The 14,634-nt window shown below is 33.2% G+C and overlaps 1 protein-coding gene across 1 annotated transcript in view; it reads left to right on the top strand.

Annotated features, from left to right (window-relative positions):
• LOC145661090 (uncharacterized) overlaps positions 1–14,634 on the top strand; it is a 53,934-nt gene that overhangs the window by 25,084 nt on the left and 14,216 nt on the right. The window contains exons 11-12 of the mRNA XM_081726535.1: positions 4,658–4,825; positions 8,214–8,339. Coding sequence (XP_081582661.1) covers positions 4,658–4,825; positions 8,214–8,339 — 294 coding nt within the window. The remainder of the gene's footprint in view (positions 1–4,657; positions 4,826–8,213; positions 8,340–14,634) is intronic.

The following is a 14,634-nucleotide window of genomic DNA, read 5'->3' as shown; positions in this document are numbered from 1 at the left end:
AGTGAAACTATGCTCCTTCGTGTTGCCACATGAACTGAAGGTTTTCGTAACGAATTTCTCCAAGTTCTGGAATGACACTTCCTTCAACATCTGAAGGTATATGCCACTGGTAACAACTCTTTCAAAAAATGAATCACCGTATCACCGCTCTAACTACCACACCAAACTGACACTAGGAATGTTTAAATCTTCTGTCATAATTTCGTGTGGATTTGTATAACTCTAATAAACACAGTTATGTCCGTTCACGCCACCGTTCGTCTTGAAAGAGGCCTCATCTGTCCATAAAATTCGTTTCCAGAAGTCACAGTCAGTTTCGTTCCCAATGAGAAACCACTCACAAATTTAAACACTGCAGTTCGGATTACATTCGTGTAGTGTGTGCAGAAGCTTTGGCCAGTAAGTTTTCATCTTCTGATTCATGTGGTTCGGATTCCACGTTAATCAGTAGGTCCACGTCTCATATAGCCTCGCTGCTGAACGGGACGTAAAACTCAAAATCAATCAATCAATCATCTTCTGATCCTTTAACAGTTTTTTTTTTAAATGAGATGCATGTCACATGCGCCTTCTGGTAGACTTCTTCGGGCTAGATGCTCAACTCTGAACAACAAGTTCTGTGTTTTCTTAATTTCGTACACTTCGCGGTAGATCATACATAGAACCTGTAGCCTTGAATCGTTGATTCACGTTTCTCATGGCTTGGCTGATGGTTCCACACCTGGAAATCTTCTGAAGTCTGTTGTCACCACATTTGTGTTTTTATTGTTTCTAGCAAATTTATAGTATGAAAACAAGTTATTTCTTTGTTAATTTGCAGTTCATCTCAGCACCTATACTACTCGGCACACAAAACATCTCAATTTTTGAAATACACTTATTGGTTATTTCAACGATGGTATCTCCTGCTGTTGATGTATGTCATAAGCAGTGGTTGAAGTGAGACAGTATGCGGTGGTATGCTATACCGCCTCTGGTTTTTCAGTGATCAAGACACACCGTCACTGCAAAGTGGATGATAATATACCTTTAATAAATCCATTTTTTTACACCATAATTGACGAATATCTTCGCACGTAAAAAGACTTTAAATTTCTAAGTTGACAACACCGACATTTTTATCTTTTATCTATGTTTTGGTTTTAAAATGAGATGTTTTCAAAGAAGTTCATCTAGTTTATATTTTTATGTGCCATATTGAATTCTTTCTTTCGTATGTATGTGTGTATCTTCTTGTCTTAATTCATATAAATGTCGTGTTTTGATTCTGGGCGGATTGAGTGGTTGTGTGCTGTGGAAGTGGAGCTTACGGGGGTTTGAAGTATACCTCATTCGAGTGAGGGTCCGGAAGTTTTCCCGCGGAAAATTGTTAATATAAAAACTGGGTTTTTGAGCATTTTCGTGTACCACAGAAGAGGATATTTATTTTATTTTACTTTATTTTTTTCTCAGAAAGTTGTTGGTGATGGATCAAAGTCTCTCCTTGTCCCCTTCGGAACTAAATAGAATCTCTCCAGTGATTTTCAGTCATTATGTGAACAGAAATGCGATCTTTTAGGCAACATACCCTCACTGATTTCAACATTTGGACAGCCGGTATGTCGAGTCAAAATGATGGTAAAACATACCGCCTCTGCTTTATTTCCACTTCAAACACTGGTCATAAGTGAGACGCATGAAAAATCTGTTGTGCGAGCAGTATCCTCTTGTCGTAGATAAATGCAGCCTGTAGAAGTTAGTATGACCTCCTTGTTGTCCCAAAACCACTGGACACAAGAAAAGATTTAAAATCAGGGTGGAAAAAAATCATGATTTTTTTTAAAAAAAATCATTTTTGTTGATTTTTTTTTTATTTAAATCGATTTTTTTGATTTAAATCAAGTCTTTTTCTTCGTATAATACAAGTCGCGAACTGAAGAAAAAACATTAGGAATTAGTATTAAATGTTAATATGTCATTTAAGTGAAAGTATTGGGTTTTAATTTTGAATTAATTCCCAATCGTTAACATATTTTAATACCAAACAGTTTCTTAAGCACTAAGGAAAGAGTACAGCAATGTATATCAACATGACACTTTTCTTTTCACGAAAGTTACTGATATTTGACAGGGGCATATTTTTAAACAATTGGGACTAGCTAGCGGCACGAAATACATATAAAATACGTAAATTTAGCCTAAAATTAACTTACTCACTCTATGACCTATGGAACCCGGAGGTTCAATGCCATGTTCACAAAAGCTCACCACTAACTTCTATCCTTAGTCAACTGGATCCAGTTTGTACTTTGTATTCCTATTTCTGCGAGATGCAACTTAATATTGTCCTCACATCTGCGCTTAGGCCTTCCTAATGGTCGTTTTCCGATTGGACTTCCAGTTAAAACTGAAAGCGTTCCTACTTTCTTCCATTCTCGCTACATGTCCTGCCCACCTGAGCCTCCAAGATTTGATGACCCTAACAATATTTGGTGAATGGTATAAATTATGCAGTTCCTCATCATGAAGTTTTCGCCATTCCTCATTTCCGTTCCTTGTGGTTCCGAATATTCGTTTCAGGATTTTATTCTCAATTACTTTCAGTCTGCGTTCTTCCCTCAGCGTAAGCGACCATGTTTCACAACCATACAGCACAACAGGCATAATTATCGTTTTATATATTTTAAAGCTTCAAATTCCTCGACACAATTCGCGACGATAAGAGATTTTGAACTGAATAATAACACGAATTCCCTGCACGAATTCCAAAATAAAAAAATCAAGATGATCAGTTCGAGAAGAAGAAACACTTGTGATTGTTAAAAATATGCTTTATGTGACGTGAAAAACAGTTCAAATGCAAGTTGTCCGTGCATTTAAGACATCTATACATAGCAGGCACGTTTTTATACTTTTCTGTTGGCTATTTTATTTTGCTCTAACAATTTTTTTCTGGACAAGTGCGGCAAATTTTCTGCGATCACATCGCAGATTGCGGCATGTTCTGCAATGGGGTCAAGTATCCACTTTATCAAAAGTATTATTCGATATTTTAACGCGTCCAAAATTTGTCGTATTACGATCCCGACGAACTTCTATGTATTTAGTACATAAATTTCGCCCAAAATTTTAAATTTTTTTTTTTTTTTTTTTTTTTTTGTTTCGGAGAGGGGATCGGACCCCTCTAAATAGGCCCCTATTATCTGGAAACAAACAAATAGACGTGGACACAAAAGAGTTTTCATCTTAAATGTCCATGGTGATTTCCCCGTTGGAATAGAAATTTTAAAATCCTATGTTACAAAGAGAAGAAAGCAGGGTTCACCTGTAACCCGTTCAAACGGGATTTTCCCTGATCGTTCCCTACATGATACTCGTTTTCATACTGTGCTTACATATATTTGAGTCTCATTGTATTATGATTATTATCTTCCATAATCGAAATAACAGAAGAGAAACGGGATTTTACTTACTTTCACTTTAAATTAATTCATTTCGGAATTTGATTTAAATCAACGATTTTTATTTAAAAAATCAAGTGATTTAAATCTTGATTAAAATCGTGATTTAAATCAGACTGATTTAAATCAATCCATCCTGTTTAAAATGCTGCTGTAAATGATGGTTCAGCCTCTCTGTTCATCAAGTACGGTTTCGTGTCCTTCACTACTACACTTCGGAACCCATCTCCGTATTATTGAATTATTTACTGCATAATCATCGTAAACTTTAATCTCACAGTGAATTTTTCAACCGGTTTAATGTTTTCACCATTCAAGAAACGGATGAAGGATCACATTTCGTCTACGCGAAGCTTCTTAATTTTACGTGGGTTATTCAAAAAGTAATGCCTCCTAGCCCACTACTTGACCAATAGTACTGCAAACATTCTTAACTGTTTGTCATTAATGCAATGATGTTTACGCTATAGAGTACCACTGGTTTTACTTTTCTCGTTCCAGAGTAATGGAACAAATTATGGCATCCAGTGATGACGTTCTGTTTAAACAGCGTGCTGTTATTGAATTTCTGACTGCAGAAGGTTATGCGCCCAGGAACATTAATCGGCGACGACGAGTCGTGTGGATATACCATTGCAACCCAGAAACGAAGCGTCAGTCGATTGAGTACCGCCACACGTCCTCTCCTCCGCCAAAAAATTCAAAGTTGCCCCATCTGCTGGCAGAGTGTTGTTGACGTTCTGCCTCATTCTGCTTATAGTCAGGATCTTGTGCCCTGAGACTTTTGGCCCTTCTCCAAACTTAAGAATCGCCAGCGCTACGGTTCTGACGCGGAGGTGGAAGCAGCAGTTCGGCAATGGTGTCGTCAGCAGCTACCACAATTCTTCGCCGATGGTATGAAAAACTTTGTTTCGTGTTGAGGCAAGTGTATTACGTGCTCGTAATGGGGACAGTGTCGAAAAACGATGCCACCATTTGTAGCTGATATTGCAAGCTTTCCACTGACACCTGTATCGGTGCTGGTAAACACAAATAAAGGTATCACCTAGGAGGAATTACTTTCTGAATCACCCTCGTACTTAAACGTTACAAATAGACCACCATCGTCAAAACTTTATCGCTACAATGACAATGAAATTACTTTCTGGATTTACATATAATTTAGTAAATATATATAACTTTTTAATGATAATTATGTGTGCTATAATTTTTTTCAGGTGTACATTGCCGAAATGGACATGGATGTTTCAGTTTGTATCAAGCGTAATATTCACAACAGGAGCGAAAAGGATATAGAGAGCATAGTGAAATATTGGGAGGAAACACCTCGTCATTATCTACGTGTAGATATTCGCTCCCTCTTGCAGGCAGCTGCAATAACAGAGGTAAAGTATTACCAGGGCAGTCTCTAGAATTTGTGGAACCAATAGGTAACATTTTCTAATAGTTAAAAGAAATTTTACGGAGCAGAATTATTAACGGTTTTTGTGATTATTGAATCACAGCAGTATATATGACGTCAGCACCAGTGAACAATGGATTGATAATATTACTTTTCAATAAACAGTTTGTTTTGAAAATAGCCCGTGTTAGAAGAGCAGAAGTAGCGATGTGATTATCGTGTTATCGACTGTCATTTTTATTTTCGACAGACGAAAGGAGAGAATAAAATATAGTGATCCTAAAAAAAATCGAATTCAATATTTCAACGGATTTACGCGTTTCATGGCTCATAGATACCGTAAAAGTGATATTTCAACATCTGTGTATCCGTTCGTCCTGATATACACTCACCTAGAGGCCATATCATTCAACATATCTCTACCCAATTTTAAGGTTTTTATGTGGTCCTCCATTTTTTTTTTTTTTTTTTTTTCGAGTTTTTCGCTACCACCAAAAGCAAGGGTAGTTTACTTAAGGATAAAGATTTTTAAAAATGCTATTTTCTAGAAAACTTTTCTAATGATTTTGTTTGTGTTTCATAAATCAATTTTCCAAAAATAACCCCATGTGGTATAAATCATTTCTCCGGGAGAAATCGAGAAGAGGTAGTTTATTTTTGGGGTGAGTTTTTTTTTTTTTTTGGATGCTTTTGTTCATACTTCCTAAGTAAATATTTCATTAATAACATGACAATATGACATAACCCATTCGTCCTTAAAAATGCACGGTGAGTAGTTTATTCTTGGCTGAGTTTTTTCGAACAGTTTTCTCAAAAAGGACTCACGCGATCGTAAATAAATATTCCATTAATAACCTGACAATATAATATAACTCATTTCTGATGAAAAAATCTATGGGGAAGGGGGGTAGTTTATTCTTAGGAGTGATGTTCGAACATATTTGTTCATCGTTCATAAATAAATATTTCATTAATATCCTGACAATATGGCTTAGCTCAATTGTCCTGAAAAAAAAAATGTGCGAGGGGTAGTTTATTCTTGTGTTTTTTTGGGACGATTTTCTCAAAAATACTCAGGCGATTTTATTCATATTTCATTAATAATCGGACATTATTGCATAACTCATTTGTCCTTAGGAATCTACGAGCGGTAGTTTATCCTTGGGGATGAGTTTTTTTTCTTTCTTTCTTTCTTTTTCGGATGAGTTTCTCAAAAACGACTCTGGCGATTTTCTTCATATTTCATTAATAACCGAACAAAACAGTATAACTCATTTGTGCTGAAAAAATATGAAGGGTACTTTGTTAGGAGTGAATTCTGTTTGGACTATTTTGTTGGTACCTCATAAGTAAATAATTTCATGATTAACATGACAGTATGTCATAACTGTACGGTGGATAGCTTTTTCTTCGGTGATTTGTTTCGGATGATTTTCTCAAAAATTACTCATGCGATTTTATTCATATTTCATAAGTATTTCATTAATAACCCGACATTATAGTACAACTCATTTGTCCTTAAAAAAATCTACGAGGGGTAGTTTACTCTTGGGGATGAGTTTTGTTTCCGGATGATTTTCTTAAAAACTACTCTGGCAAGTTTATTCACATTTCACAAATAAATATTTACTTGATAACTTGACAATATGACGTGTCTCATTTGGCCTGAAAAGATCTGGAAGGGATGGTTTATTCGTGGGTGAGAGTTTTTTTGGACGATTTTCCCAAAAATGTCATAAGCCGTTTCGTTCATATTTCATAAATAAATATTTCATTATTATGCGTATTATTTCTTAAATCACTTTCAAGAGAATATTCATAAGAGGTTCTTGGGGTGAGTTTTTTAAACAATTTTGTAAAATATCACTCATGCAATTTCGTTATTTCATAAACAGATATGTCATTAACCCCTTGCACTGAAATGACGAGTCTAGCTCGTAGGGGCCTCCCGGTGCCAAATCACACAATGACGAGCTACACTCGTCATAAAATTTAAACTATTGTAGCATCACGTAGGGTTACTATATTGATGTTTTGAAAGATATATAACGATAAAACATGTATAATACACTTTTATAACTTATATTTCAATTATCAGAATTCACAAAATAAATCGTAGTGGAAGAGGTTAATAACCCTAACATATGACATAAGTTATTTCTTATGGGAAAAAAAAACTACAAGATGATGTTTACTTTCGAGGATGAGTTTTCTTTCAATGAAGTTTTCCGAAAATGCTGTAAATCGTGTTCGTATTTCACAAGAAAATGTTTCATTAATAACTGTAGCATAACGTGATTTAGTTTAAAGGATTGGAGCGAGACAGTTTAGTGCGGTGGCCCTTACCTTTTATTTTATGTGATCTACAATCATTTATTTTGTTTTGTAAAAAGTAAACAGGCAATATATAATAATACTTCTTTCATTTTTTAATTATTGGTATTATATCTTCAGAATTTTGCACATGTGTCCTAAAATTCTGGTTTTAATTTTTTCAATGTGTTTACGATATTACTAATTGCGATTTCTTTCAAGTTCCATTAACTACTTGCAGAACCTCTTTGTAACAAAGTAGCTAATGCACGGGATACCAAGTTCGGGTCACGGGGGTGGGTGGGTGTTGACTAGTTTTATATAGCCACAGTGTTCAAAAGCAACATTAAATTCAGAATAATCAGTCAGTCTAATATCTTGATTGATAGTAATGGCTTGGAGTAATAGTTCTGCATGGCATTCTGTAATGAGAACTGAAGGAGGCTGTTCATTAGGTATTTTCTGAGAGTATAGGTGGAATAAAAGTTGAATGTAAGATTAACATTAGTAGCAGGTGGTTTGTGTTTTCAGTATATCTGTTTAGCTCATGAATATTCATAAATTTAAAAAATACTTAATATATTCATAAATTAAAAAAAAAAAAAAAATACTTCCAAAAGCACTCAGAATTATTGTGTGTACGTTTCGGCAATATATATTAAGGAAAAAGAACTAATTATGTAAGAAATTTTAAGGCATAGTTTTTTTCAGTCTAAATATGGTTTCCTTTGGAATGAAAATACAGATTTACAATATGCAAATCAGAAAATAACTTTGTTCTGTCAATGCGTCATAGTTTTGTCATTTTTCTAGACCAATTACGTTTGTTAATAGAGTGAAAAACGGTGTAATTCCATTGACAATGTCAAGTTTCTGAAAGACTATGTGCTGAGAAAGACAATTAAATATTTTGCTAAAACTTACACAGTTGAATAATTCGGAGTGCTTTCTTTAAAAATTTTATTTGTGAATATTCAGTATGCATCCTATTAAATCAAGTACCAATTTTTACTTGTGAAATTTAAGAACAACTTGATTTTTTTTTTTCCTCCATGAAGGTTGAGATGGAGGATACAGTGGATGATAAAGAGGACAAGCCAGAAGAGGGAGGGGAAACTAATGACGTGAAAGGAGGCGATGGTCCAGAGAACAAAGATCAAAAGCCAGAAGAAGAAGCAGAGGAGGTAAGACAAAACGCCGAGAATTGACCAGATGGGGAAATACTTAATGCTTTACACAGCCCATCAATGTGTGTAATAATTGAAACATTGATATTGTTGAGTAAGAAAATGGATGCTTCTTTCAAGTGCATTAACAAGTTTTTATTACAGCATTGCAGCTGATAGAAGCAGAAGATAGTGTTCGTTGCAGAAGTGACTGGGTGTACCTGACAGTTCCAAAGTGCAAGTTGTTTCTATATTTCTATATAGATAGAAAACCACATAGTTCAAAGCACATTACATCATTTAAAAAATAAAATAAAATAGAAAATCCTAATGACAGGTCAATAAATTTTTTTGACGTCCTTTTAGTTATGTATGTAGTTATTGTTCAAGTTCATTGTATCATATAGCTTTTGTTTCATGGCACGTTCTTAACATGACTGTTAAATCTTTGTTTGCAAGAGAACATATGAACTATATTAAAAGTTTTACGCGCGTTAAATAGATGGATCTGAGAATGTTAAACAAAACACTGAAATACTTGATGTGTGTGTATGTGTGTGAATTTAAGTTGTAGAATCTTCTCAGATACGTGTACAAATGTGTGAATGTTTCAAGTCGTACAATCACCCAATAGTGGATAAATTTTTCAGCGATAATACATGATTCTTGCACCAACTTATTCACCAATCTCTGGTTATTTACAAATATATTTTTTCTATAAGGCATCTTCAGATATTGTATATAAAATTAGTTTGGACACAACATACATGTTATTGTATTATTATTTCACCGTATTCACTTGTTCAGTTTTTCTCATTTTCTGGAACAGAGTTGTTTAAATGAATTGCTTAGATATTTTATAATATACGTATATGTTGTGTTGTTTTTATAATCCTAAGAGGTTCACAGAAAGAAATGGTAGATCGATTAGTTTCGAGGTTGCATACTTTCTGTTACATGTTTCCATATTAGTATATACCGAACTGAAATGGCTGAAAATTTCAAGCGATAGGCATTAATCAGAAACATCCAATGCCAGAATTCAAGGTATAAAATCTGTGTTAAACCTGAAATCAACGAATAAAGAAAGAAATTTTAAAAAATATAGGAAATGTCTTGGTTTTTCACACCTCCCATCCAACTCAGTCAGTTCGTAACTCCGATTATAAAATGTGATCTTATTGTGGTCATTATGTATTAGATATTATGTATGTATATTCTAGTGTTTGCTTCACTCAGGAATTTTCTTGAAATAATTAAACATTTCACATCTTTCTAAAATGTAATATCTAAGAATTTTTCATTATAAAGAACCTCAGAGACGGACTTAGCGGGAAATTGATGCTTATAATTTTGTATCGTCATTTTGTACTGTAATGGAATGGATGGAAAACATTTGTTTACTTCTCTCACCAAAAGTAATAGTTCTAATTATTTTCAAGGAACAAATCCATTACCAGCTTTAGTGAAGACAATTACACCATAAATAAGTATTGCAAGCAAACAGCCATGCATAGTTATTTACATATCGATTAGGAGAAAAATACAAGACACCTTCTGTTAAATTAGTTCAATTTTGCTTAAATAAATGATCGAGATTCTTTATATATTAACATTTACTCATTATAATTTTCTTCTTAAAGTTCCATGAACTTAAATATTCAAATTAGATTAATGAAAGTATTATGTTAAAAGTGTATCTTTTTATAATGCATATATGTTTTATTTTGTGTTCGTTAATATTGCTAAAAGTGAGGTGGAATTCAAAATATGTTTTCGACATTCAGTATTATTGTGTCAATGTGTGCGTATAAACTTATTATTTTTAATTTCAAGCAATACCAATAGATTCTACGCAACGAATTTATGAGAAGTAAAGAAAAAGTCCTTTCGATACGAACATTCGAATATGATATGGTTTATGCAAATTCTGAAAAATAGTGACAAAAGACTAAAATATGTTTTGTTTAATTTTTCTTGTAATACTTATCTTAGAGAACATAATTTATAAGGATATATGGGCTGTGTACATATCCTTTTCATATACATATCCTTTAGCATATGTATATATCCTTTTCTTTTATTTTTTTTAGCTAGTTACAGATTTTTATCATACTTCATGCATCTGTATATCTCATCAAATTGAGATTGATCGCTTATAAATGTAATCTTTGAATAAGATATATTTCGATCGCAGTGGCTTAGGAAGGATTGATGAAAATAACATTAGCAGAAAAATACCCATTCTTAAACTTGTTCTATGGTACTAATGGTATTCAAAATGTTATTAAGTACCTAAAAAAATCTCTGCATGCGCGCGCACTGCATCTTTTGTTTTTTAGTTCTATTGATTTATTTATTTATTTTTATATATAAAAAAGCAACGTGTTTTGAATGTTCTCTGTTGTAGGTTATAGTTTTGGGCGTTACAATATCAATGACAGCAGCTCATATACCGTTTACAGTATGTGTGCCTTACGAGTAAAATTGGGAAATGGAAAGGCAAATATCCGACATGCATTAGGGATGTATTTAATGAGCGAACAAAATATACGACGAGCAAACATTCGAGACGGCTATTGGAACCGACAATGGCCAAACCTGTGAAACTTTGGAAGAAGTATGGAACTAAGTGCAGAAACTATTTTAATACCTCTACTAGCAGGGAATAATATAAAGTGGGACACCAAGTACGACAGTTCCGACATCGACGAGGTGACTCACGGGTTGGACGACTATTTTCGTTCACGGTTCGCAAAGCTGCACTACCTAGGGAACCTTATCTACCTGAGAATTAAGTAGGCTATTGCAGCTGACGTAGACTTTCTTTGATTTTCTAGGCGCCTCGTATTTTCACGTTATTTCTTTTCCTTTGTAAAGTCAGAGTCCGCCAGAACTTCTTTGGATACCTAATAGATGTAGTTTTCCTTTATACCCGCGTAAAATTGAGAGTGAATATTAGAAAAAGAAAAAAAAAGTCGTGTATTGCTGTTTCCAGTGCACTATTTAAAACACGTATTACCAGATTACTCATCAAATTCACTAAATAAGAATATTTTAGTGATTTGAGATAGGTTTATTTCGTGATTTATTATACTTTCCTTTTTGAACAGTAGGGATCATATTTGCCAACCATTCGAGAGATCCAGGTTCAATTCCTGATGAGACCTTACGTGATTCGGATCTCGTCAGTCCTTAGGTTCACGTCTTACATGATTTCGATGTTGAAAAGAAAGGTTAAAGCTCTAACCAGCATATTTCATTTTTGCTTAAGCTGTAATTTGTTTAACCAAATCTTCGTGAAAGAAAAGTAAAACAATAGGGCACACGTATTAAGTACTCAGCTAGACAACTGATAAAGATTTTTGAAACATTGTTTCATCTGTTGAGTTATTTTATTTCAGCAACAATATTATATCCAGAGCTGTCCGAAAGATAACGTTATTGTGAATTTACGTGTTTTATATATCTTTGGAAAGGGTGTTTTTATCTTTTTCTGTCATTCTTTCGAATGTTGAGTTGCACTTTGGTCAGGTGAAATTGTTTCTTCTATTTTAAAATCAAATTCTAGACAGTTTGTACCAAGTGGAAATTTTATGGTCGTATGGTTCCATTGTTTGATTATTTAGAAACTCCTAGATACAGCATATTAGTAACTGCTTGACAGATCTTACGGTTCAGGGATATTCACGTAACTTAATGCTTACGAAAAATTGTTAGTTCTTACAGAATAAGCCACTGATAACAATATAAATTGAAACTGAAAGCATGCAGTTTAATTTTTCTTAATTATATTCTGCATTTATTTAAAATGTTGTTGCAGCGTATACTCATTTATCATTCATTATACCATTGAAAAATCTGTTCCGTAGATATTTTTATTCATTATCTTTGTATCATCTAATAGTACTAGTAGAGCCAAATATGCACAATTATACTTCATTACTTGGTATACTGTTGCACCAGATTAATGTTAAAAGTGAAAAATTACGAAATTAGGAACTAATCAATAATAAATTTAAAAGAAGAAACGTTATCTTCTTTTTTTCTTTTTTCATGTATATTTGAGAGCATTTCAAAGTAAGCAAAGACTAACGGATGTGTTAGTGAAATATGCTTACAGATATTTAGATCTTCATAGTGCTTACACGTTTGCGAAGATTATAGTATGTTCGAATAATAAATATTGTTAATTTTTCATAAAGTTGCTGTAATGCTTTGTTTTGATTGACTTTCTTTCTCATACATTTAAGTTTTTGAATTTCTTGTACTAAATAGGAAATCAAATATGTTGCGCATTGTCGTTTAAAGGAGAATTGATCTCTTAAATTTTCCTCTATGTTTATCCTCATTTATTGCATAAAATGAACATATAATGATCACACTGTGTAAATCATTCATCAGCAATACAACATAAATAACCAAAAGATTCAATATACCAAATGCAATATAAATAACACAAAACTCAGGTCGTCATATTGCAATGCGTGTTAGTTGTGCTGCAAACGTATTTATATATTAGGCAGATGTATAAGAGCTTTTGTACTTTCTTTGAAATAAGATCTGACTTTAATTAACTTAATTTTTCTCTCTTTATTTTAATTACTGAGTAATACTAAATATTATTTTTGTAATATGAATAGTTATTAATGTTATCGATCGTTTGAATGTGTTTTGAGCCATGAGAGTTTGTATAATTTTAATATTGTAATAACAGATAGACAGAGAAATTAATTATAACGTCGGGTAGATAACATTATGTAAACTAGGTCAAAATCAATACAAAGTATTAAAAAATTATGTAAAGCAAGCTATGATCTGAAGATAAAGTGCAGTTGGTCGGTGCATTACGAGAAATTAATGGGAATAAGAATACATAGAACTTATTATTTGAGGATGGTAAGTAGATGACGATAGATAGTCAATGGCGCAGATAACCTCATTTTGTTGTACTCGCCTAAAGATGTAGCAACACAAGTACATCCATCAAATTAGCTGGAATTTGTTACTGAGAATACAAACAGATAAATAGCATACGCATACGAGATGACAAATAATAAATTTTATTCAAAGTAGTATACACCCAATCAAAACTTATGATGAAGACAAGATACACAACAGGTTGTAATTTCCAGTACGCAGGAACTGGTGGTTCTCTGCACTTGGAGTATAATGAAGTAAAACTTGCTGCGCCATTGAATAAGTATCGCCATAGCGTAGAAGATAGCGCCTTTGTTTATTGGTAACCTACCTCAAATAATTAAGCTCGTAGTTTTTCGTTAATTTCACGTAAACTGCAGAGAGAGAGTACTCTTTCATCTTAAGTGCTTAAATTTCTGCATAGTATGGTTTTGTATTGAGGCCTAGGTACTGTCAAATTTGAATCGTTAACTGTTTACTACACAGGAATTAGATAAAAGTCAATAAATTTTGTGCATGCCAAAAGGAAATTTCAGCAATATATGTAATTTAGTGGCTAAATCGTGTAAAGAAGCATTACTTAATTCAAATATTTATTTCTTAATAATACATATAAAATAATTGGTAGGAATTGTTATGAGATTAAAAGTCGTGAAGAGAGAACCTGGTCATGGATTCTTCTAACAGTGAAGAGTATTCATGTATACTGGATATATACAGTATTTATTTTAGTTTAATGAATAAAATAAAATCATTTGTTGTGTAAAAAGTAGTGCACTTCTCCAGATAATTATAATTTATCATGTTAAAACGTTATTTCCAAGAAATACTAAATCCATGCCTAGATTCTTGTCTTTAAAATATTGTATTTTGTAAAATCACAATGTTGTCCGTTTTGTTTAAAAATTGATAGTAGTCAGGATTTGTTTTTAAAAAATCGTTGAAATTCGAAAAGAACGAGACGAATTTCTCGTAGAATTTTTATAAGGAGATGGTAGAGGAAGGGTTAAATAACTGTAAATTACTTAGTGTTTTAATTTGATTTAATTTTTTTCTAACGAAAAGCAGTCGTATGGCAAAGAACTGAAGTTTGCAGTTTTTCCGTTCTCAGCAAAGCGAATCTTAGCAGTAGAAGTTTCAGAAACGGTTTATACTATAGTTAGAAGAAAATACAGTTAAACTCATGTTGTTGGCCGCCTTTGTTATGACTATTTAGTATTATGGACCCGTACGTACTGATGGAATCTTAAGTTGTGCGTAAGGCATAATGAGATATTATTTTGAAAGTTGGTGCTTGTGCGTGTTCTCCTTTATATCCACCCCACCCTTTATTCTTTATATGAGATGTTGATTTGTGTATTGTATTCTTACTACGTCATACTGTCCAGTCGTA

Source organism: Thermobia domestica, chromosome 9 (assembly GCF_964235325.1).
Source record: "Thermobia domestica chromosome 9, izTheDome1.hap1.1, whole genome shotgun sequence".
NCBI lineage: Eukaryota > Metazoa > Arthropoda > Insecta > Zygentoma > Lepismatidae > Thermobia > Thermobia domestica.
The sequence above is the reverse complement of the archived record's forward strand: the minus strand, read 5'-3'. Positions and strand labels throughout refer to the sequence as shown.